General features: G+C 37.6%; 1 protein-coding gene across 1 annotated transcript in view; it reads left to right on the forward strand.

Annotated features, from left to right (window-relative positions):
* LOC150102411 (uncharacterized) overlaps positions 1–24,268 on the forward strand; it is a 415,154-nt gene that overhangs the window by 228,696 nt on the left and 162,190 nt on the right. The window contains exon 12 of the mRNA XM_090399571.1: positions 13,370–13,416. Within this exon, the coding sequence (XP_090255697.1) occupies positions 13,370–13,416 (47 nt within the window). The remainder of the gene's footprint in view (positions 1–13,369; positions 13,417–24,268) is intronic.

A 24,268-nucleotide genomic window follows, 5' to 3' on the forward strand; every position in this document is an offset into this window, starting at 1 on the left:
ATCAAACCATGCCTTAAATACATTCAACCTCTCTTCACACAACACATTCTTAGATAATCCAATCATTCACCACTCTCACACAGGGATAAAAAACCTTACTTCTCATGTGACACCTCCAAGGAGTCTGAAGACTCATCACGGGAGGACACCCACTACAACTGTCTCCACCACTACACCGAACCTATACTACCAATCATCTCCATCTACCACCCACCACCACCAGCATTTTTTGTCTGTAAATTGTGTGAGATCTGAAGGACCGATTTGTCTGCATGCAGGATGAAAAACCCGAGTTTCCGGGAGAAAAAAAATCTGCTGCCTCCATATGAGATTGGCTAATTCACCTTCTTATACATTTTCTAGGGATGGCTTCTTGTTCTCCATTCTATGTAAAACTTCATCCACATTAATTTGGTAATAATCCCTTACCAAGTTATATGTCCTAATCATATTCTCTCCTACTTCCTCCTACCAGTATACTTCTTAACAATTACTTTCTTACTTCTACACAAGTGTCTTCCGCATCATTGCCATAATCCATGAGGTCATTACAATTTTAGTGATATGTCCCATAAATTATAGTTCCTTATCTACCATCACTCCCAGATTTTTTATCTTCTCCTGTAGAATATTTCCACTAACCACATACTCTGCGTTCTGTCTTTGATTCATTAAAACCTTGCACTTTGCAACAATATTGATCTGGCAATCTGCTCACTTGTCCACTCATTCACTCTGTTGGTGCTCTCATAAAGCACAGCAACTGCTCTGTTCATCATAGATTTTTCCAACTTTTCATCATCTGTAAACAACTGCATATGCCTATTCAAACCTTTACCAATATCAGCAGATGTGAATTCTCCACGCTTGCTATACAAGCTCATTAATATAGAAAGAAGTAATATTTATTTGTTAATAAATGCATTTATTTATAAGCACTCCATTTAGGCTTTTATTTTTGTAGACAGAAGACGTCTTAAGCTTGTGGCAATAATTGAGCTTTGCGTTCTATATCGAAGGCCAATGCTTGCTCATCTAGTCAAAGCTACCGTGGCTTGCTCGGTTGTAGGAGCTTCCAGGTCCTTGCAGCAGCACTGTGATTTCATGCACACGCATAGCTATTTCCACTCCCTTCACGTCGCCTTAAACACATGCCATACACAGTGAAAGTAGCTCTAGCCAGTGAGCTTCACCTAACCTTTACAAGTGTGTGATGTTTGCATGTATTTATAAGCATTCATTCCATTTAGCCTTTTATTTTTGTAGACAGAAGACATCTTAAGAGCAAGCTTAAGACGTCTTCTGTCAAGAAAGAAAATTTTTATCATGAAAACAAAAAAATTCTTAGAATGATTAATATTAAAATAAATAAGGCCGGATACACTGAATAAAAATAAAAAAAAATTGTATATTGCTGCCTCTTTGATCAGCCGGCTGTTTACAATTTTGCAGCGAGAGCAGGCTAATGCTTGCCTGCAAAATGTTTTGTCTGCTGCAGTCTATCTGAAGTGAAACGGTGAATGTGCAGAAACGGTGAACATGTGCAAATTTTCGTACAAAACATTTGTTGCTAGGTAAACCAGTCATGTGGTACTCATCTCAGTAAGCCACTGACAGTAGCGCAGTGCGGACTATTATTTCGTCTCTGTGTCATGTTGTGTAATAATTTCTTGTGGATATAAAATAGAAATGGAATAAAAAATTAAGAAAAAGTTATCTGGTGCACAAAATTGTAAGTGTCATGCTGCAAAAGAAGCATATATCAAGAAAAAAAACTGGGGATCTTAATAAATTGGTTAAAATATTAAAATATTCTGATGCAGATTGTAACCGACTCGATACATCAGAAATCAGAGTTGACGAACCGTGCACATCATCCAGTTTGCATGAAAGTACTATTGCAACTATTGAACAAGATAACAAGACGCATGATTTAAGTGAAGCAAAGCCCCCCCCCCACCAAAATGAAATAAACACTAGAAAATTTTCCAAAAATCTTTTCTCATTAAAATTCATTTTTTTATTCATGTTGTGTCTTCTATTTCTATACTACTTATCATGTATTGACGATCACTGCAGATGCTCAGTCATAAGTCGTATATCGTAGTGTCTATTCGTAAATCGTGTGCTCAACTCAGCCCCCCCTCCCAAGGTTAAATCTTGAGTGCTCGGGCCCCCCCTAAGATTAAATCCTGAGTGCACCACTGGTTCCACTTGTAAAAATTTTTTAATAATTTTTATAAGTTACTAAGAATTTAGTGAAAAAGGTTGAAATAATGCAGAAGTCATATTTTCATACATAAGTAACCAAAAGGTGTCACGACTTGTTATTAAAATATTCTGGATTAGGGATAGTTGTTAAAAGTTTTTCCACTTGGTTATACTATTAATTAAAGATACCAAGAAATTATAATTCTTGGTATCTTTAATTTATAGTATAACCAAGTGGAAAAACTTCCAACAACTATCTCTAATCCAGAGTATTTTAATCATAAGGTGTGACACCTTTTGGCTGCTCGTATGTAAAAATATGACCCCTGCATTATGTCACCGTTAGTATTACCTCTGGGTCTGGCTTCCACTGATGAGACCTCAATACCAGTCTATAATGCATAGCATTATACATGTCTTCAAGGATATGTGCTTTGCATTATAGGATACTAAGGCAACTGATATGAAGTCATTAGCTTCTATATATGAGTTGTTCCAGTCCTGAAAATACTCCAGGCACAAACTTTGTTTGCTTACACTTGGATAAAGGATTAAACCAAATATATACCATTATATGAATATGAAGGTGACTGATTGACAGTTACCAAAAAGTAGTATAAGAGCAGAATCCAGGAGAAAGCAGGTGACTAGTGGTGTGTTGTAAGATTCTGTGTTAGGACCTCTACTATTTAATTTGTAGATAAATGATATAGGAAATAATTCGAATGGAAATATTCAGTTGTTTGCTGATGATGCAAAATTGGTGATCCAAATATTTTTTGGATGATTAGACGCACCCCAAATTTATGAGACAATTTTAGAAAAAAAATATTATATAAAAATATTCACAAACCTTAAATTTCATTTATTATTACCATAATTTGTACCAGCAGCATTCAGTTCGTCTTCACTCTTCTCGGCACTATCACTCGTCTCATTACTGTCACTTTTCGTATTATTGTCTGAACTATTTTAATCACACCCTTCAAAAACTTCAAATTTTTTCTTATGTTTACTTTGCAGTTTCAATTGTTCTTCTTGTTTTCTCTACTCATGAATCATTTTTTTCTGTTGGTGGTGGACCAAAATATCTTTCTGCTGCTCTATTTTCCATGTTGTTTTGCATAATTTATCACAATCTATTTATAACTCACATTATACGAAAGTATTTTTTGTTTTACACTCATGTTTATAGTTTTATGACAATAAAAAAATTCAACAAATTATAAAAAATAATCCAAATGAATCATTCAAAACCACATATGCTCGCACAGTAATTACTATTGATGCCGGTAAAGTTTTCACATGTAAATCAGGGATTCCCACATATGCAGCACGACACATGTTTGGCTCGAATCAAAAACGTGGAAATCCAAGACCTGCCCTGTATCACCTACCTTCGAACCATAAAATGCACCCCAATTCTAAGTCAATTTTTCTACACAAAAAGGTGCATCTTATCATTATTATTATTATTATTACCCCAAGACCTCATGGAGTCCAAGACTCATCTGGGAGGTCCTTTTATCACACATGCAAACTCCCTGCAGACGCCATACTCTCAGGCAAGGCATTCGAATCATTCACAACTCTGCAAGAAAAAAACCTGCCTCTCACCCCCTACTTACACCCTCTTTATACAGTTTCTAGGGATGACCTCTGGTTCTTCCCTGATCTCCCACTATTCTCTGTAGAACTTCTCCACCATTGATCCTATAACAACCCCTTACCGACTTGTAGGTCTCTCTATCATATCTCCCCCTCTTCCTCCTCTCCACCAGACTCTGCAAATTACATCTTCTCAATCTTTCCTCATACTTGACATTCCAGAGGTCAGAAACTACCTTAGTCAGTCGCCTTTGGACTCCTTCCAACATATCTTCATCCTTCTGAAAACCTGGTGACCATATCTGGGCACACTAGTCCATGTGTGGCCTAATCAAAGCCTTATACAACGGAACAAGTGAATCTCCCTACTTCTACACGCCAGTGTCCTCTGCATCTTTCCCAGAATCCTTTGTGTTGTCTTCACAATTTTGGTGATGTGTCCCCTAAATTTTAGATCCTTATTCACTATCACCCCCAGATCCCTTATTTCCTCTACCTCCAACAATATATTCTCACCAAGCATAAATTCTGCATCCCATCGTTATTTTCCAAATTTTAAAACCTTATAATTTTCAACATTGAACTCACATCCCCATTTCTGTGCCCAATCACTCAATTTATTCAAGTCTTCTTGTAAGGCCACAACATCTTAACTACTCTTTATGGTTCGTCCCAACTTTGCATCATGGTATGGTCAAAAAAATATGGTAATTTCTATGTATCTTTAATTTATAGTATAACCAAGTGGAAAAACTTCTGATACAGAGGTAATATTTCACCACTTGACTAAAATGATTGAGTAATGTGGTTAATAAAGGTCTGAGGACTAGATTTTTCACTTGGAGTGGTGAATGAATGGAATGGATTTCTAGAGTCATTTGTGAGTGTTTTATGTGTTAATGGGTTCAAGTTCAAGGAGAGGTACGATAGATATTTTGTGTATAGTTTGTTTCTCCTGTGATGAGTCTTTGAACTTAATAGAGGTGCCTGTACAATAATAATATTATGATTAGCAATATCTGCAGCCACATTCTATATGAAACATCAGGTCTAATAATGATCTTGCTGCTATGGCAAATTTCTGACTGAGACTAAGAATGCTGACAGTTGTTTTATTTACCTTTTTTGAAGAAGGTTGACTGCGAGGATGAACTTCATGTAGCAGCCAACTTTGGATTGGGATCTTGAATTGGAATGGCTGTTGTATTTTTTGATAAGTCCTGTTCTTATTTTTATAAATTATTTGTGTGTTGAAACATCAGAAATATCTGAAAGAATGGACCAAAGGTTTGAGTTAAGAATGGCTGAATGTGTCAGTTATAGTGAACTTATAGCTGCAATTCTCAACTCCTACTCTACCTTGAAATACCCAGCTATTAAGCGACCACCAGTACGAATTCTGTCGATGCCGATCAACATGTGACCTGCTCTCATATATCATCCATCTCTGGACATATGCCATGGAAAAATTAGGCGAATCCCAAGTAATTGCACTTATATCTCTAAAGCCTTTGACCGGGTCTGGTTCAAAGGTTTACTAAGAAAACATTTGGACTGTCTCAGGACTTCTGCAGATGGATTGCCAGCTTCTTGTCTGGACTCACACTATGTGTAATGGTAGATGGCTCCCTATCCTCCCACCATCCAATTAATGCTGGGGTCCCACACGGTTCAGTTCTCTCACCGATCCTCTTCCTTCTGTACATCAGTGACCTACTTCAGTTGACCTCCAACCCAATACAGAGTTTTGCAGATGACAACACATTGCAGTCTTCCCTTTCATTTGATAACCCTTACCCTACACAACTCACTTCAACTCACAGAACATCAACCACAACTTCCCTTAATTTGGACCTCCAAGACATCCTCCGATTGGGCTCAGATAACCTCGTCAACTTCAATGCTAGTAAAACCCAGTTCTGTCTTATTTCCCACAAAAAAGAACCATTTTCCCCCAGTATTATTTTTGATAACACTCAAATTCCCAGAAAAGATGAAATTTTTCTTCACGGAATTACCATGACATCAGGCCTCTCCTGGCATAAACACATCACAACCATTGCATCCTCAGCTTCCAAAAAACTAGGCTTTCTCTTTCGCTCAAGTCATTACTTCACTTCAAAACAGCTGTTAACCTTATACAAATCACAAATTTACCCAGCTATCGAATACTGCTCTCACATATGGTGTGTGGGCTCCTAAAAGCTCCCTCAAAATGCTTGACTCAATACAGAGGAGAGCAATTAGACTGATAAATGCTCCATCTCTTGCAAATCACCCCCCCCCCCCAATTTCACATAGATGCTTAGGCTTTGCAATTTGCATATTCTACAAATATTTTCACGAAAAATGCTCATCTGAAACAACATCAATAATTCCCTCTCTGTACGTGTATATGTTCCCTTGGAACACATACACGTACCATCCAACATCCCTTCACTGTACACCTTGAAACCCACAGAACAAGTTTCTTTTCCTCCTCCATCCCTGCTACTGCTGTACTGTGGAACATCCCCCCCCCCCCCCCAATGTATTTCCCAGGGAATACAATATACAGGCTTTTAAATTGAATGTCAACAAGTTTCTCCTTTCCCATCCCATTACCCATATACGGCACTGAAGTACTGTAGGTTGACCAGCCAACCTCTCATATATGGGCCCAACATAAAAAAATAGCAAAATGTTGGTATGCTGGTAGATGTGGAGTCTTTTTTTTTTTTTTTTTGAAAGAAGATATTTTAAACTTAATTCATGTCAATAATACTCTTGTATTCTTACATTTTATAAGAAATAATAGTTGATTTAATTGTTTAGATAGCAATGTTTCTGTTCAACATGCTGTTATATTGTTTTGTATTGCATGCTGCGAAGATCACTGTGAATGATCGTAATTGGGATTAAGATTAGGTCCTGGATAGAACTCATGTTGGACATTGAATGGGTTAAAAATAGTACACAGAATTAATTAAACAACAGTTTAATGCTTCATATTCTGCATTACACGCCACTTGAAACTGGGTGTCCTTATAATTCGTTCTATTCTCAGTTCCTGGTATGTGTATATAGAACCCCTTGTACATGAAAATTGGCTTACTATGGGCACACTGGAAGACCTGTCTGCCAACATCTGCTAGAAAGAACATAAAAAATGCATCTGTAATCCAGCTATCACTGTAGACTTTAGTTTACTAAATTTCCCTTTATTGTGTTGCTTGGTGTTACAAATTATATTGTACTTCTGAGATGAAATATTGAAAGTATTAAACTATTGTTTAATTTATTCCTTGTGCTATTTCATTCCATTCAACATCCAGCACGAGTTCTATCTAGCACCTAATCCTAACCTGCAATGTACAGTATCGTAAATGGATACTATTAAATCAGCTAGCCTTCTTAAAAGATACAGGGGTATAGAAGTGTTATCAGCATGCATTCAGTTTATAATCTGAGGATTTAGCTGTAACAAATATGACCACATTGCCACCAATCGGTGAGAGTGATCATAGGGTCTTAACTTGGGAGGTGGCTAAAGGTGCAGAATTTTCAATTAAGACAGGGTACATGTGGAATTATCGGTTCGGAAAGTATGACAAGCTTAGGAGTTTGATTGGTTCAGTGCCATGGCATGTACAACTGCAAGGACTAGAAGTTGATAGTGCATGGGAGGTAGTTAAGAAGTGCTTGCATGAAGCAATGGCTGACTGTATACCTAGAGTCCGAATAATAAATCAAGTAGGGGTTAAATGGATGAATAACACCATTAAGCTTGAGCTGCAAAAAAAGAAACAACTATGGAGGGAATTTAAGGAGAAGGGTGACCGGCAGGCACATGAACGGTATAAAGCGCAGACCAGAAGGGTGACGAGTGTGGTAAGAAAAGCAAAAAAGGATTACGAAAGAACATTGGCCATGCAGGCTAAAGAGAATCCTAAACAGTTTTTTAGATATGTAGCAAGTAAAAGGAAAAATGTACATGGCAGATTGATTTTAAAGAATGCCGATGGTAGGGAGGTAACTGAATCAGTTGAGATAGTTGAGTTACTGAGTGAGCACTTTGCAAAAGTATATCATCCAGGTGGTGACATTGCAGAAACGAATAAACCAGTAGATTATACAGGAATTGTGGTTAATGAAGTGGAGGTGAGTAGTCTATTGCATAACTTCAATGTCAATACATCTGTGGGATTGGATGGTATACCAGCTCGTGTTGTACGAGAAGCAGCTAAAGAATTGTCAGTACCCTTGACCATTTTGTTTAATTTGAGTCTTGGGTCTGGGTTAGTCCCGAGCAGGTGGAAAGAGGGGAAAATAGTTCCACTGCATAAAGGTGGTTCCAAGACTGCTGTTGTAAATTACTGACCGATTAGCATATCAGGAATCATTGTCAAGGTCTTAGAGAAAATAGTCAAGAGGAAAATACAAGATTGGATAGAAGAAAATGGGATACTGTATCGGGGACAGCATGGTTTTGTGAAGGGTAGGTCATGCCTCAGTAACTTGCTCACGTATTATAACACAGTGACGGCTGAACTGGATAAGGGTAATGGGTTTACGGTGATTCTACTGGACCTTGCCAAGGCCTTTGACAGGATTCCACATGGAATTCTAATCAGTAAATTGCAGCATATGGGAATGGACATAGGGTTGGTGAGATGGATAGGAGGGTGGTTGACGGAGAGATATCAGAGAGTGGTTTACTCGGGAGTAGAGTCCACAAGACGGCCTGTGACTAGTGGTGTGCCACAAGGATCTGTTCTTGGACCACTGCTGTTTAATTTGTTCATAAATGATATAGGAAATGATCTGAGAGGAACAGTTCATTTGTTTGCGGATGATGTGAAGTTGGGTAGGGCAATAGTGAATGCAGATGACGTCAAAATTTTGCAGGATGATTTGGATAGATTGGAGGTCTGGGCTAAGGAGAATGGATGTCAGTTTAATGTGGCAAAATGTAAGGTTATGCATTTTGGGGTGAAAAGATTGGCGGCAGTTTACTGCATTGGTGGAACCGTGCTCCAGGAAATTGATGAGGCACGAGATTTAGGAGTGTTGGTAGATAAGGAATTGAAATTTAGGGGACACATTGCAAAAGTGACCAAAACAGCTCATCAAATCACTTGGTTGCTGAAGAATATGTTGACAAGCAGAGACAAGCAGGTTATTGTTCCTCTGTATCGAGCCTTGATAAGACCCCATCTAGACTACTGTGCTCAGATTTGGTCACCTAGGTTTCTTCTTGATGGGGAGGAGGTGGAGAGGATCCAGAGGTGAGTGACCAAGATGATAGCAGGTCTGTGGAATGAACTGTATGAGAACAGGTTGAGGATTTGTGGGTTGCAAAAATTGGTTGATAGGCAGAGAAGGGGAGATATGATTGAGACATTCAAATTACTGAAGGGTTTCTATAAAATTAATTCAGAAGATATTTTTGTGAACAGGGCTGGTTGTGGGAGGACTAGGGGACATCCATGGAAACTGGGCAAAAGTGTGGTTAGTAAAGGTGTTAGAGCTGGGTTCTTTACTTTTAGAGTAGTGAATGAGTGCAATGCGCTCCCTGAGTCTGTGGTGGATGCTGTGACAGTGAATGAGTTTAAGGCGAGGTATGATAGATACTGTATGAATGTCAAATAGTTGTGATGAATATGATTTGGGGCCTCCCTCGATGAGTCTAATGACTCCCTGGAGTTGCCCGTAATAATAGTAATAATAGTAATAATAAAGTTTTAAGTTTAAAATGAAGTTCAGAAAAAAAAAAAAAAAAAAACCTCTGCATCTATAGGTGTGTGCTCTATTATTGAACAGATCAATGCTCTCATAAATCCTTGCTGCTAGTAATGCAGCTATTAGTTTGCTACAATTGAATCTTTTAGCCATGCTCAACCCCAATCTTTGGATCATTCTTTCAGACATTTCTGATGCTTTCATACATAAAGAATTTATAAAAATATGAAATTGACTTGTCAGACAATGATAGCTCTAATTCACAAATCCAAACCTTCATTTCAGTCTCTTCATGATGTAGTCGAAAAAATTATTTTTTTTTCAAAAAAGGCTAAATAAATCAGCTGTCGTCATCCATTTACTCAGCCACAACTTTGATAGCACCTAGTCAAGTACTATCCTTAAACCTGACTAATTGCAGATGCCATGTGGTGTCCAGAAGTTGGCTGCAGATGTTGCTAATAACGTTAGACTCAACATTGTCATCATTCTTATACAAGCTTAGCTTTTCTTCCAAAAGTCATCTCTCTTCTGGCCAAGGAGGCTAGAAAGTCTCCTTGGCTCCTCAAAGATTCCTGAGGGCACCCATGAAACTTTCGAAAGATAAAAATATAATAATCACTAGAGAAGACAGGTAATGCTTGTGTAGCTCTCATTGCCAGTGAATCTAATTGTGAAATGGATGTTATGCTCAGACTGATCTATTTATATTTTGTTATAGTACAGTCCAACTAAATGTCTGATTAAAACACTAACAGGATTACTCTATACTGTAACTTTCTTGGTCTTGCGAAGTTACCAAGGTACTTAAACTCTTTAGTTTCTGTTCCCTCACCTGGATACTATAGATTACCTGAAATTCATAAACATAATAATACTCTCAGACAACAGTAGATGCTGCCAATTCCTCTTTTAGATTATCCAAAAAATTAGCTAAATGTGATGGTTGGTACAAATGATCTGAGAAGTAGTGTGAATCAGTGAGCAAGAAATTTGAGATTAATGTTAATAACTGTGCAATAGAAAAGTATGAGAAGGAAGATGGCAAGTGTACTACCCAGATATGATAATGCAGAATTGAGAAAGAGATCAGCAGTAATGAATGGCATGACAATAACAAGAATGTGTTGAAAGGTCTGGAATATGTGGATGCTTCAAGCACTTTTGAAGATAGAAGAGAGTTATATGCAAGAGATGAATGGCACATGAACAAAGAAGGATATAGGCAACTGGAGAGATTGTGTTCTGGACAAGTGAGAATGTTAGGGAAAGTAAAATTGCCTTTTACTTAGAATTGGTGACAGTGCATTGATGTTCCAGGAGTATCGGGAATAAAGGAAGTGAATGTGTGTGGTATTGATAACCTTAATCTGTTTAGAGATTATTGGAATCATTGAAACAGGGTTTACAAAAGATGATAACAAGAAGTTATATTCTTGGTTTTTCATCCTTTATCCAAGTATCAGCAAACAAAAGCTTGCGTGTTGTCACTTCATGACTGGGCTACTTGTATATAGAAGCTAATGACTTCACAACAATTGTGTTAACGTTCTCATAATGCAATGAACATATCCTTATGGACATGTATACGGACATTCCCATAATGCTGTGCATTATGGGAATGGCCACTACTAGTTACCAAGTGGGAAACCTTTCAACATCCAGAGTATTTTAGTAATAAGGTTTGACACCTTTTGACTACTTATATATGGAAATATCACTTCTGCATTACTTCAACCTTGGTATCACTTCTGGGTCTGGCTCCCACTAATGAGACTTCAATAAAGGTCAAAACCAGTCTGGGTAGTGGCACTTCCCATAATGCACAGCATTATACATATTCGTAAGGATATGGGCATTGCATTATGGGATATTAAGGCAATGGATGTGAAGTCATTAGCTTCTGTGTAGCCCAGTTGTGAAGTGACTTCACACACAAATTTTGTTGTTTGCTTACACTTGGATAAAGGATCAAACCAAGAACATAACATCTTAACGTCTTTAATCTATAGTATAACGAAGTGGAAAAACTTTTGATAAAAGATGATAACCTGACAGGAATAGATGTAGAATATAGCAAGGGCAAATAGGGTAGTGGAGTACTACTTATGATAACTAATGTGTTGAGTCCTTTCAGTGTGGAGAATTGGGAAAGAAATGGCACTAAGCTTTGAAAGTGTATGGTGTGTGGTATAGGTGGGAAAGACAAGATATTTAGATATCTGACATTGCTCTAAGTCAGAGAACACAGAGGGTGATGAGCAGGAAATGTTTAGGCACATCAGTGTGGTGAGTGCAGAGCTAGTAATTATTATAGGAGATTTTAACTATAGTAGTATAAATTGGGCAGAGGAAATAGAATGTAGTAGGAAGCAAATAGAATTTCTGGAATTCTTGAGGAAAATAGTCTTAGGCAACATGTAGGAGAGGGAACAATAGGATCAAGCATCTTAGATTTGGTCCATGTATCAGAGGATTCTCCATGGAAATTGGGTTTTTCGTCCTGTAATACAGGCAAACTGGCTAGAAGAACATGCATTTTACAGACACAATACACTTGCCTTATAGCATTAGTTGCACAGCCTAAATTCAAACACTGAACCAACCTTCTATCTGGCTATGATACTTTGATGGTGTGTTTTCAATCTCCCTCATGGCTTGGACTCATTAGGCAAATCTTGTCTTCATTTCAGTAACCAACACCCAACAATCCATGGTCTGCAGAAAGAGATTAACAATAGTGTAGCCTTTCTGTACACTTAAATAGCATGCCTTACTTTGCTGATGTATTTTCAGTTTTGCCTCATGACTTAGATTCACCAGACAAATTCTCCCTTCAACTCAAAAGTCAACAATCAATAATCCATGACAAGAAAATAAAAAGAGATTAGCAAAAGTTTTGTACACTCTAATTAACAGCATGCCTTCCAAATTGTAACCTTCCTTTTACAGTATACAGAAAACCTGCTTATGCAGGTACATATATTCTCAAATGTTCACATCTTCCCCACCCACCTCCCCATTCTCAACTGTGTTATTATTATATGGACATCTGCATGGAGTCAGAGGACTCACCACGAGAGGCCCCACACTAACCTTTATAAGCACAATACCCTTTTCATGTACCCTTTTCTCCCTCCATTCTATACCCCATAGTGGAAGTCCCCTACATAATTGCTCAGGCTGCAATCATTGTGCTAATCTGTTGATGCATGACATCCTAATTTTTTTTTTTTTTTTTTTGTTGGGTTTCCCTTCCTGGTCTATATTCTGTTAGCATAGATAAGTTTTATATCACTATTCAGCTATAATAGGAAGTGTGAGAAGGAGAGAGAGAGAAGGAGACTTATGTGTTGAGTGAATTCAGGAAAAAGTATTATATTCACTACTGGTTTTCATTATAATTATATTGGATATTGATAATGTGTTCTTTATTTAGTCAGAAGACTCGGAGTTTTCCTTACACCACCATTATATGCAATGGTATTAATAATAATGACTGAAAATATTAAGAAAAATCAGCTATATGTCCAACTGTATTTTTGCTGTAAATAATGGCACACATTGCTATTTTTTGGGTTTAGCATTTAAAGAAGACATTCAGAGCATCTTGAAGAATTTACCAAAGTATCTTAAAATTTACATTCTTTGTTAAAATTAGATATGTAGCAGAGTTGTATAAATAAAAAAACAAAATACAACAAAAAACATTAGCCATAGCTTATATAGGTATATAGTTAAAAAATAATTAGAATGGACATTTATCAAGGAATTAATTTTATTTTTCTTGATGTATACTAATTTTTTCTTTTTTCCTTCCTTGCTCAAGAATGTCAAGGTGGTGAAAGTGAAGATTCCTTTGGTGAATCGTCTGAGGTAAGAGCGATATATTAAATTGTTGTACTGCATAATATTTGTTATTCACTAATTTAAAGTCCACACTGTTAGCCGAGCAGTATGAACTTCGCAACTGTATAACCTGAGTAAGAAGTGTCCTGGACTCGATTCCCATCATTGACATGAGGAGCTTTGGATATTTCTCAGACATAGCCAAGTTAGCCAGTCTTGGGCATGGACTGCAGAGCTTTTCTCCCCAGTTTATCTGGGGGTTTTCCTCCTGCAAGCAGGCAAACTGGCCCCCATGAACACACGCATCTACAGACATAGGACACTGGAGGCATAGGGCTAGCCACCTTATCCTTGGGATGGATACAGCTTGAAAGGGCTTTGGATAGCTTGGTATTTTGTAAATACCAAGATAAGCATGGATGTTTGTCATTGTATTTTGGGGGGAGATGAATTTTATCACCTGGTGGGAGACCACTGCTCCTATTATTGAAGGTCTGAAATTGCTTGAAATAGTTCCACATTTGGTCTCTAGATGCAGGATTTCCAGCTAGGCAAAAAAAAAAAATTAAAATAAATAATATGTGTGTATTTTTATATATATATATGTGTGTGTGTGTGTGTGTGCATACACGCACAATCAATATAAATCAAAAAATATATATGTGTATATGTATACACACACACATATATATACAAAATTTTAATTTCAGGCTTTTCAAAATGCTATTATTTTTCCATATTTTGTTTTACCATATTTTTTGATAGATAATGCTCACCCCAAAATTTCCATCACTCCTTTTGATGTATAGATAACAGGCATGCACCAACTAGTGGTAGAGTTAGGAAGTACAGACAGAGGATGGAGGAATTCTTTAAAAGCACATGTGTTGCTAGTAGCAGTGGGTGATTTTTTAAATTCCAAATTTTACAATTTTTGCATTACTAGGGAGCACTGTGACATTATTACGACTTTTTGTGTGACCATTGGGCCCGAAAGATAACTTATGTGGGCTGCATTGTCCTCTTGTAACTAGTTGCATCAACAATTGAAAGGTAGGTGTACATTTTTTGTATTTTATGAAGTTATATTATTCTGTACATCCTGTTTTAAAATATTTCATAAAGTAAATCATTATTTGTTTATATTTTGTTATTAGATCTGAATTACCCATAGAAGACAGAAGTACTTCTCAGAGAAAATCCTACATAGCGCAGTTCAAGCTTGAATTGGTAGAAGTAGCAAAGAAAAAAGGGAATCGTGAAGCTGGTAGATTGTTTGGTATTGGAGAAAGTAGTGTGCATGAATGGCGAAAGGCTGAAATAGTCCTGAAATGTTTACATATGAGGAAACGTGCTATGAGGTTTAGAAGGTGCTTGTGGCCAACCATAAGAAAAAAAAAAAAACTGTTTGATTGGGTTGTTAGTGAAAGAGCTAAAGGTATGAGAATATCTACTATCTGTGTGTTGCAGGAATCGAAAAGAATAAAACGATAATATAGGATTTCAAGGCCCACCCATCTTAGGTTTTTGGATTTATGATGAAAAACAATTTAAGTGTGCACTCCTCCAGTACTGTTGGACAAAATTTTCCGTGCAACTGGGAAGCAAAATTAGCTAAATTTCACTAAATAAACCATTCAAAGACAATTTGTGGGATAAGTGGGAAGACTGGATGATGAATGGCATCCATGAATATAACAAAACAGGGCAGATGAAAAGAATGTCATATAATGATATAGTTACGTGGATTGTAGAAAGTTGGGCTGCTGTAAGTGAAGACTGTGTTAGAAATGGTTTCATTAAAGCACAAGGGAATGCACTGGTGTCTGGTGGCAATGATTGTGAAGCTGAAGAAATACCGTTAAATTGCATTAAGAATGAAATTTTTAATGCAATCGATTCTTTCAATATTGAGTCTGATGAAAAATTTTTTGGATTTGAATAGTGTAATATTCAATAAATATTAAGTAATACTTCTACCTTAGTTTTGTTATAACATTTGATTTACCTCCGATACCTTTCAAATGTATACTGCGCATGTTCATTTTTAACGAATTTAGACTTTTGTATAGATAACGTGTGCGTTATCTATTGAAAAATATGGTATTTATTCATATTAGACCATCCTTTATTAAGTCTTTCTCGTAGAAAAGCTTATACGTTGGTTATGCATTACTAAATCACTTAAGGAATTGACAACATATATAAGAATATCAATTAAATAACACTTTAATAAATATTTCCGATATTTCGGCAACGTCATGTTGCCATCTTCAAAAGGAACTTACAAAAAAGGCATGTACGCGTAGGCACTACAACACAGTAACTGAGAATGAAGTGAGGAAGCCATTGTTCTTCTAAAAGTCCTGATGGTGCCCCCTAGTGGGCTATGTAGGGTGTTCCTGGCTGTTAGGCTTGAAGGTTTGCTGATGTAAGCCTCCCAAATTTGGGGCATTCAAATGCAACCAAATTAGTTGAAGTTTGGAGAGTTTCTTAGGGCTCAGGCTGATTCCAGGAATAGTCTTTCGAATTTGAACTTGCTACAGTGTATTATTGTAGCTTTCTTCCACCGTATTCTGTGGCATGTATCCAGAGCATGGTCTGCAAGACCCGAGTGCCTGTACTTGTGAAACCGGATGTAGTTCTCGTGTGTTCCGAAATTCTGATATTCGCTGATATTTGTTTGGCCAAAGTAAGACAGTCTACAGCTGCAAGGGACCTGGTATATACCAGGTAGGTCTAGGGGAAGTGGTTGGTCTTTAGTGGAGTGGATGAGGGATGCCAATTTTCTGTATGGTCTGTAACAGGAGATCAAGTCATGTTTTTTTAAGATTTTGATAATTTTTTCTGAGGTGTCTCGGATGTAGGGAATGGTGATGGATTTAGAGTAATCATTGTGAAGGGGGGGGAAGGGGGTTGTGGTTTGTTGGTTTCAATATTTTTTGGATTTTATGGGGAGGGGGGGAAGCCATTGGCTAAGAAAGTGTTGAGGATGTGATTTAGTTCAGTGTTTAGGGCCTTGTCGTTTGAACAGATTAGTTTAGCCCTGTTGTATAGGGTTTTCACCACTCGTATTGTTATGAGGCGGGGGGGATTGTTGATGAATGTACCTGCATGTATGGGTGGGTTTTCTATAAACTGAGAAAACCAAGGTTGGTGGGTGATTAGTGTGTCTAGGAAAGGTAGGCTGTTGTTTTCCTCTTTTTCCAGAATGAACTTGATTCTGGGGGTATTGGCTGTTTAAGTGTGTTAAGAAGGAGAGGAGTGTATCAGAGCCATGTGGCCAAATAGCGAACACGTCGTCAACGTACCAAAGCCATATGGTTGGTTTTTGTGGGGCAGAGGCTATGGCTTTTTCTTCAAAGGTCTCCATAAAGAAATTGGCCAAGAGTGGGGAGAGTGGTGAACCCATGGCTGTCCCCTCTATTTGTTTGTAGAATACGGCAACCATATGGCTTTGGTACGTTGATGATGTGTTCGCTATTTGGCCACATGGCTCTGATACACTCCTCTCCTTCTTAACACACTTAAACAGCGAACACTCCAGAATCAAGTTCACTCTGGAGAAAGAGGAAAACAACAGCCTACCTTTCCTAGACACACTGGTCACCCACCAACCTGATGGAACCTTGGTTTTCTCAGTTTAGAAAACCCACCCATACATGCAGGTACATTCACCAACAACCCCCCCCCCCCATAACAATATGAGTGGTGAAAACCCTATACAGCAGGGCTAAACTAATCTGTTCAAACGACAAGGCCCTAAACACTGAACTAAATCACATCCTCCACACTTTCTCAGCCAATGGCTACTTACCCCATAAAATCCAGAAAATATTGAAACCAACAAACCACAACCCCCCCCCTCCCCCTTCACAACGATTACTTTAAATCCATCACCATTCCCTACATCCAAGGCACCTCGGAGAAAATTATCAAAATCTTAAAAAAACATGACTTGATCTCCTGTTACAGACCATACAGAAAATTAGCATCCCTTATCTGCTCCACTAAAGACCAACCACTTCCCCTAGACCTATCTGGTGTATGCCAGGTCCCTTGCAGTTGTAAACTGTCTTACTTTGGCCAAACAAATATCAGCAAATATCAGAATTTCAGAACACAAGGACTACATCCGGTTTCACATGTACAGCCAATCGGATCTTGCAGACCATGCTCTGGATACACACCACGGAATGTGGTGGAAGAAAGCTACAATAATACACCGTAGCAAGTTCAAATTTGAAAGACTATTCATGAATTCAGCCTGAGCCCTAAGAAACTCTCCAAACTTCAGCTAATTTGGTTGCATGAGACTGCCCCAAATTTGGGAGGCTTCCATCAGCAAACCTTCAGCCTAACAGCCAAGAACACCCTACATAGCCCACTAGGGGGACACCATCAGGACTTTTAGGAAAACAATAGCTTCCTCGCTTCGTTCTCAGTTATTGTGTTGTAGTGCCTACGTGTACGTGCCTTTTTTTTGTAAGTTCCTTTTGAAGATGGCAACGTGACGTTGCCCAAATATCGGAAATATTTATTAAAGTGTTATTTAATTTATATTCTTATATATGTTGTCAATTCCTTAAGTAGCTTTGTTAAGTCTGTTTCTGTGTTATCGAGTTTGTGAGTAATGAGACTGACAGGATATGTAAATTGCTTTACTTGTTCAAGTATGTGATTTTCTAAGTTTATTGAAATTTATTCCCCATCTCTTCCAATTTTCATTGTTTTAATTTTGCATAATCTGAAAATCTGAAATCTGAAAACAAACCCCAACTCAACATCACCAGAGTTAAAGATCGATACTATCAACGTAAGAAGCCTGAATGGCAAAGAAATGGAGCTAGCTGAAGAATTACGATAAGTACTAGATCGACATAATAGGGGTGACTGAAACTAAAAACGACTAAAACCGGTGAGATCTTTCTGAGCAATAAATACAAAATGTTATATTCAGGCAATGACAATCAAGGAAAAGAAGGAGTAGCCATAGTATTGAACACAAAATACGAGGCTAATCTTCTTGAATGGCAGTCAGTCTCAAGTAGAGTAATGTGGGCAAATATGAGAATGGGGAACTGGGCAATGAGACTTATTTGTGCTTATGGTCCCACAGAAGGTTCTACTAAGGTAGAAGTGGAGGAATTTTGTGAGGCTTTAGAAAAAGCAACTGACACAATGAAAAATCAAAAGTTGGTCCTTGTTGGGGATCTAAATAGCAGAGTAGGAAATGATTGTGAGACATACAAAAATATTTTGAGAAAATTTGGAGAAAAGGGCAAAGCTAATAATAATGGCAAATATCTGTTGGATTTCTGCTCAGGACATGGACTGGTTATTACTAACACCATGTTTCAACATAAAAATGTGCACAAATTCACATGGAGAGAAGACATAAGGAATAAGAAAAGTCTCATTGACTATGTTATTGTTGATAGTGATATTTTCTCCCTGGTGCAGGACACCAGAGTGTACAGAGGATTTGAAATTGGAAGTGATCACTATTTAGTCTTGAGCAAAATAAAATTGAATTTCATATTGAAAAGAATAACATGTAAGAAAGTTTTAAAGTGAATAAAAGTTGAGCAGCTCTCAGATGTGAACCGTTGACTAAAATACACAAAGATTATTGAAGAAAAAATGAAAGAGTTTGAGAACAGGAATCAAACCTTGGAGATTCAGCGGCAAACTCTGAAGAAAACATTGATTGATTGATTCTGCCAGAGAGGCATGTGGTGAGGTTGTCTGTAAGGATAAAAAAATCAGAACTCCCTGGTGGACACAGAAAGTTAAAGAGGCAGTGAAGGAAAAGAAGAAAGCATATCAAAAGTTCCTGTCAAATAAGTCAGCTTGTGCTCTTGGAGAATACAGAGACAAATGCAAGAATGCTAAACACTGTGTAAAACTAGCTAAACAAAAGTCATGGGAAAACTTTGGCAAGAATATAGAAAATAAATATCAAGAAGGTGGCAAAATATTTTGGAGGTTGTTGAAGAAGCTTAGGAATGGAGGAAAGAGTGCTGTAAAAGGAGTTAGAGATGATAAAGGTGACATGAAAACGGGAGAAAAAGATATTCTTGAAGTATGGAGTAATTACTTTGAAAAACTGCTAAATGAAACAAGCAGTGATGACAGCACAGTGGTAAAAAACACTGACCAGGCATGCAGTCAGGAATACATATCCATACTTGAAGTAGAAAAAGCCATCAAATTTTTTTGAAATGTGGAAAGGCAGCAGGAGTAGATGATATTCGACCAGAAATGCTGAAGTATAGTGGTATAAGAGTCTTACAGCGGCTGCACTGCATAGTTCCGAAAGCCTGGACAGAGGGACAAATTCCCAATGATTGGAGTAGAGCTCTCATAGTTCCCATAAATAAAAAGTAAAATAAAACTGCATGTGAGAATTATAGAGGTATTTCCCTACTGAGTGTTCCTGGCAAGATCTATGCAAGTATACTTGAGAAACGGTTGAGAAGAATTGTGGAAGAAAAGCTTGGTGAAGAACAAGCTGGATTCAGGCCAAATAGAGGCTGTCAGGATCAGATCTTCACTTTACGACAGATAGTCGAGAAAGCATGGGAATATAACAAAGATCTGTATTTAAGTTTTGTCGATTTGGAAAAGGCATATGACAAGGTGCGAAGAGAGAAGCTATTCAATACGCTACAGTTATATGGTGTCAATGGGGCATTATATCAAGCAATACTTAGTCCTTATTTGAGTTGTAAGTCAGCAGTTAGAATTGAAGGAAGTACAGGAAGATGGTTTAATGTTAAATCTGGTGTGAGACAAGGATGTACATTATCTCCTCTGTTATTCATTATCTATATGGATCACATTATGAAGGAAAGTGGTATTAAACATGATATCAAAATCGGAGATGTTAATGTCAGCTCTTTGCTTTATGCGGATAATGTTATACTTCTAAATAAATCCGCTACATATCTGCAAGATTCTCTGACTAAATTGAATAGCTGTTGTAATAGATATGGTATGAAGGTCAGCAATAAAAAGACAAAGACAATGAAAATAGGCAGAATCATTGAAAATGTCAACTGTGTTGTGAATGGAAAACCTATGGAACAAGTAAAACATTTCAGCTATTTAGGCACAATTTTTACTGAAGATGGTAAATTAAATATAGAAATAGACAATAGAATCAACAAAGCTGGTAGGAAGTCAATTGAATAAATTCATATGGAATAAGAGAGAAATTAGTCGGAACACTAAATTAGCTGTATACAAGACAGTGTTCAAACCAGTTTTAACTTATGGATCTGAGAGCTGGGTTAGAAGTAAAACACTTGACCAAAGACTAGAGACCACAGATATGAGAGTCCTGAGAAAGATTATAGGCATGAACAGATGGCATCAATGGCAATATCATATTAAAAACGAGGATATTAGGAAAGAACTTGACATTGTCAGCATCTAGGAATGCGTTAGCAGAGCTAATCTCAGGTGGTATGGTTACTTAATGGGTGAAGAAAGATTAGCAAAACAAGTGTTCTCTGCCAGGTTGGCAGAGAACACTTGTTTTGCTAATGACCCACAGGAAGACCAAGATATAGGTGGATTGATGCGGTATGAAGTGCCTTAGACTATAGAAATATAAGGTCTGATAATGTTGGAGTCTTGACAAGTAACAGACTGATTTGGAGGAAAATTGTAGATAGGAAATTAATAATGATGTAATTTTTTTCATGTAGTACTATCATATCCTATACACCCCTTGAGGGTACATGGCAGGAATTTGATGATGATGTTGATGATAATTTTGTTTAGATTAATTTAATTTTCAAAAGTTTTGCATTCTTCGTTTAAAATTTTTCTTGTTTTTTTCCAATTATTCTTTAGATTCTGCAAGAATAATATCATCTGCATATTTGATGTGGTTAATATTCGTATCATTTATTTGTAGGCCTGGTTCTTCAGCTATGGATTTGCATATTTCTTCGATATGGAGAATAAATAAATTTGAAGGAAAATGAAATGGTTGCGTTAATTGAGTTTGTTCACCCAAAACTTGTTGGAATAAGTGAGACATGGTTGAATGAGCACAACATCCTGACAGGTATAGAGATGGAAGGATATGATGTATTTTGTGAAGATAGAAAGGGTAAAAAGGGAGGGGGAATGCTATTGATGATAGAGAAAGAGTAATGTCCATACAAAGTAGAGATGCAAGAGGGAAATAGTGCCAGTGAATTTGAGGCAGTATGGTATGAGATAGAGGTGAATAGAATGATATACTATTCACCTCTAGCATGATGTTGTTATAGACCTGCTAATGTGGATGGTAGTGACTATGAATTGTATAATCAAATTAGCCAAGCAAATAAGAAAAGAGTAATCATTATGGGCAATTTTAATTATGGCAATATAGACTGGGATGATGAGATAGCAACTAGAAGTAAAGAAAACGAGTTTCTTGAGTATATGAGGGATAACTACCTCAAGCATTATATAACAGAGGGCACAAGGATTGAGGGTCTTGGATTTAATCATCTCATCAGAGGATGTAATGATAAATGAGGTGTCCATTCACCCACCAATTGGTGAGAGTGACTATGCTGGGTGGTTGTCAGCAGTGTGAGGAACTCTGTGAGAAAAGGGTATATCTGGAACTACAAGGGAGTGATTATGAAGAGCCCAGGAGCTTGTGGGTGTAGCATGGAATGAGGAGTTAGGTGGAAAAGAGATCAATGTAGCTTGGAGGATTTTCAAGAAATAGAAGCAATGTCTAAATGTATTCCAAGGGTCATAAGGTTAAATAAGGTACGTGTGAGATGGATGAATAAAGAGATTAAGCATGTGATACAGAGAAAAAGGGCATTATGGAGGCAGCATAAGAGAAGTGGTAATAACCAAATCCATGAGGATTACAAAGACCAGGCAAGGCAGGTGACTTGGTTGGTAAGGGTAGCGAAAGTGAAGTATGAGCAATTAGCCAATGAAGCCAAAAAGAATCCTAGGGAGTTATTATTATTATTATTATTATCATCCCAAGACCTCATGGAGTCAAAGACTCAACTGGGAGGTCCTTTTTTCACACATCTCATCATACCGAGCCTTAAACACACTCAAACTCCTTGCAGACACCACACTCTCGGGCAAGGCATTCCAATTATTTACAACTCTGCACAGAAAAAACCTGCCTCCCACTCCCCTACTCATACCCTCTTTATACAGTTTCCAGGGATGACCTCTGGTTCTCCCCTGATCTCCCATTATTCTCTGTAGAACTTCTCCACCATTGATCTTATAACAACCCCTTATCAACTTGTTGGTCTCTATCATATTTCCCCTCTTCCTCCTCTCCACCAGACTCTGCAAATTACAACTTCTCAATCTTTCCTCATACTCAACATTCCAGAGGTCAGAAAAGAAACTACCTTAGTCTGTTGCCTTTGGACCCTTTCCAACATCTCTTCATCCTTCTGAAAACCCGGTGACCAAATCTGGGAAAGAAACCAGTTCTTTCAATAAGTAGCCAGAAAAAAAAAATAATGATTATGGAAAGATGACATTGATTGGAGAAAATGGTATAAAGACAACTGCTGTAGAATATATAATGGAGATACTTAATGAACAGTTCATAAAGGTCTTTCATTCTTGTGAATGTGACATCATAGAGAGAGAGATTTAGAGCAGTTGATGATGCGGGAGGAGAGACTTACAGTAAGTGACAAGAGGTGTATGTTGAATTGAGCAAACTTCATTTTAATAAGGCTGTGGGACTTGATTATATATCCCCACTAATTCTGAAGGAATGAGCCAGAGAGTTGACATCTGTCTTGACATATTGTTTTAATATGAGTCTTGCACTGGGTTGAGTTCCAAAGCAGTGGAAGGAGGGCAAGATTGTGTTGCTTCATAAATGAGGTGATAGAACTCAGGCATCAAATTATAGGCCTATCTATGTGTCAGGTGTTGTGGTTAAGTTGTTGGAGAAGCTGATGAGAACTCGGATCTAGAAGCGGGTTGATAACAATGGTATTATCTTTGATGGACAGCATGGATTTGCTAAAGGTCGGTCATGTTTTAGTAGAAAGTTTATTTTTCACTTGGTTAGAATATAATAAATTTAGTTTAATCCTTTATCCAAGTGTGAGCAAACAAAGTTGGCACCTGAAAGTATCTTCAGGACTGGGGTAAGGTGGTGCAACACCAGGGCGATTCCTTGCAAAGGTGGAGCAAGCTACCATCACTCTTATCTCAGTATCTCCCATAATACAAAACACATCTCCTTGCAGATATGTCTAATGTTGTGCATTAAGGGAAGTATTAAGAGTTGTGCATTAAGAGTAGTAATCCAAAACATTACTGTTTTGGATTACTACTCCTCCATACACAATCTGATGATACCATTCTGACAGCTGTCAACTGTTAGCCACCAGCTTGTCATGTATCAGTCTATCAACGGTCTTTGAAAAATCCAAGTCCAATGAATTTGTCAGCAGATTGCTGTAGAATTACTTTCCCCACATGGCCATGCTGACATCATAAAGAATTCTGGTATTTATAATTGTTATTTTACAGGAAATTACAATGTACTGAATATTAACTATAATTTTAATTAATACTTTCAATATTTAATCTATTTGCCATCATCAGGGATCACAGAACATTGATATGTGCATGCAGTCACTAACATTAGGTAAATGAGGCTGAAAACAAGGCAACCAAAGTTGGGCCTAGAGTCCTAAATGGTGTCCCATCTCCACAGTGGGCTAAATTGGGTGGTCATGAGAACGAGTGCTTCCCAAATTTTGAAGTTTCATGTAGCTAAATTTGTTGAGGTTTTGAAAGTTTTCAAGCTGAGGCATATTCCAAGAATAGGCTCTCATATTTGTATTTGCCTCAGTGGAGT

This window comes from Typopeltis vanoorti, chromosome 10 (genome assembly GCF_054136105.1).
Source record: "Typopeltis vanoorti isolate ZY-2024b chromosome 10, IOZ_Tvanoo_1.0, whole genome shotgun sequence".
NCBI classification, from domain to species: domain Eukaryota; kingdom Metazoa; phylum Arthropoda; class Arachnida; order Uropygi; family Thelyphonidae; genus Typopeltis; species Typopeltis vanoorti.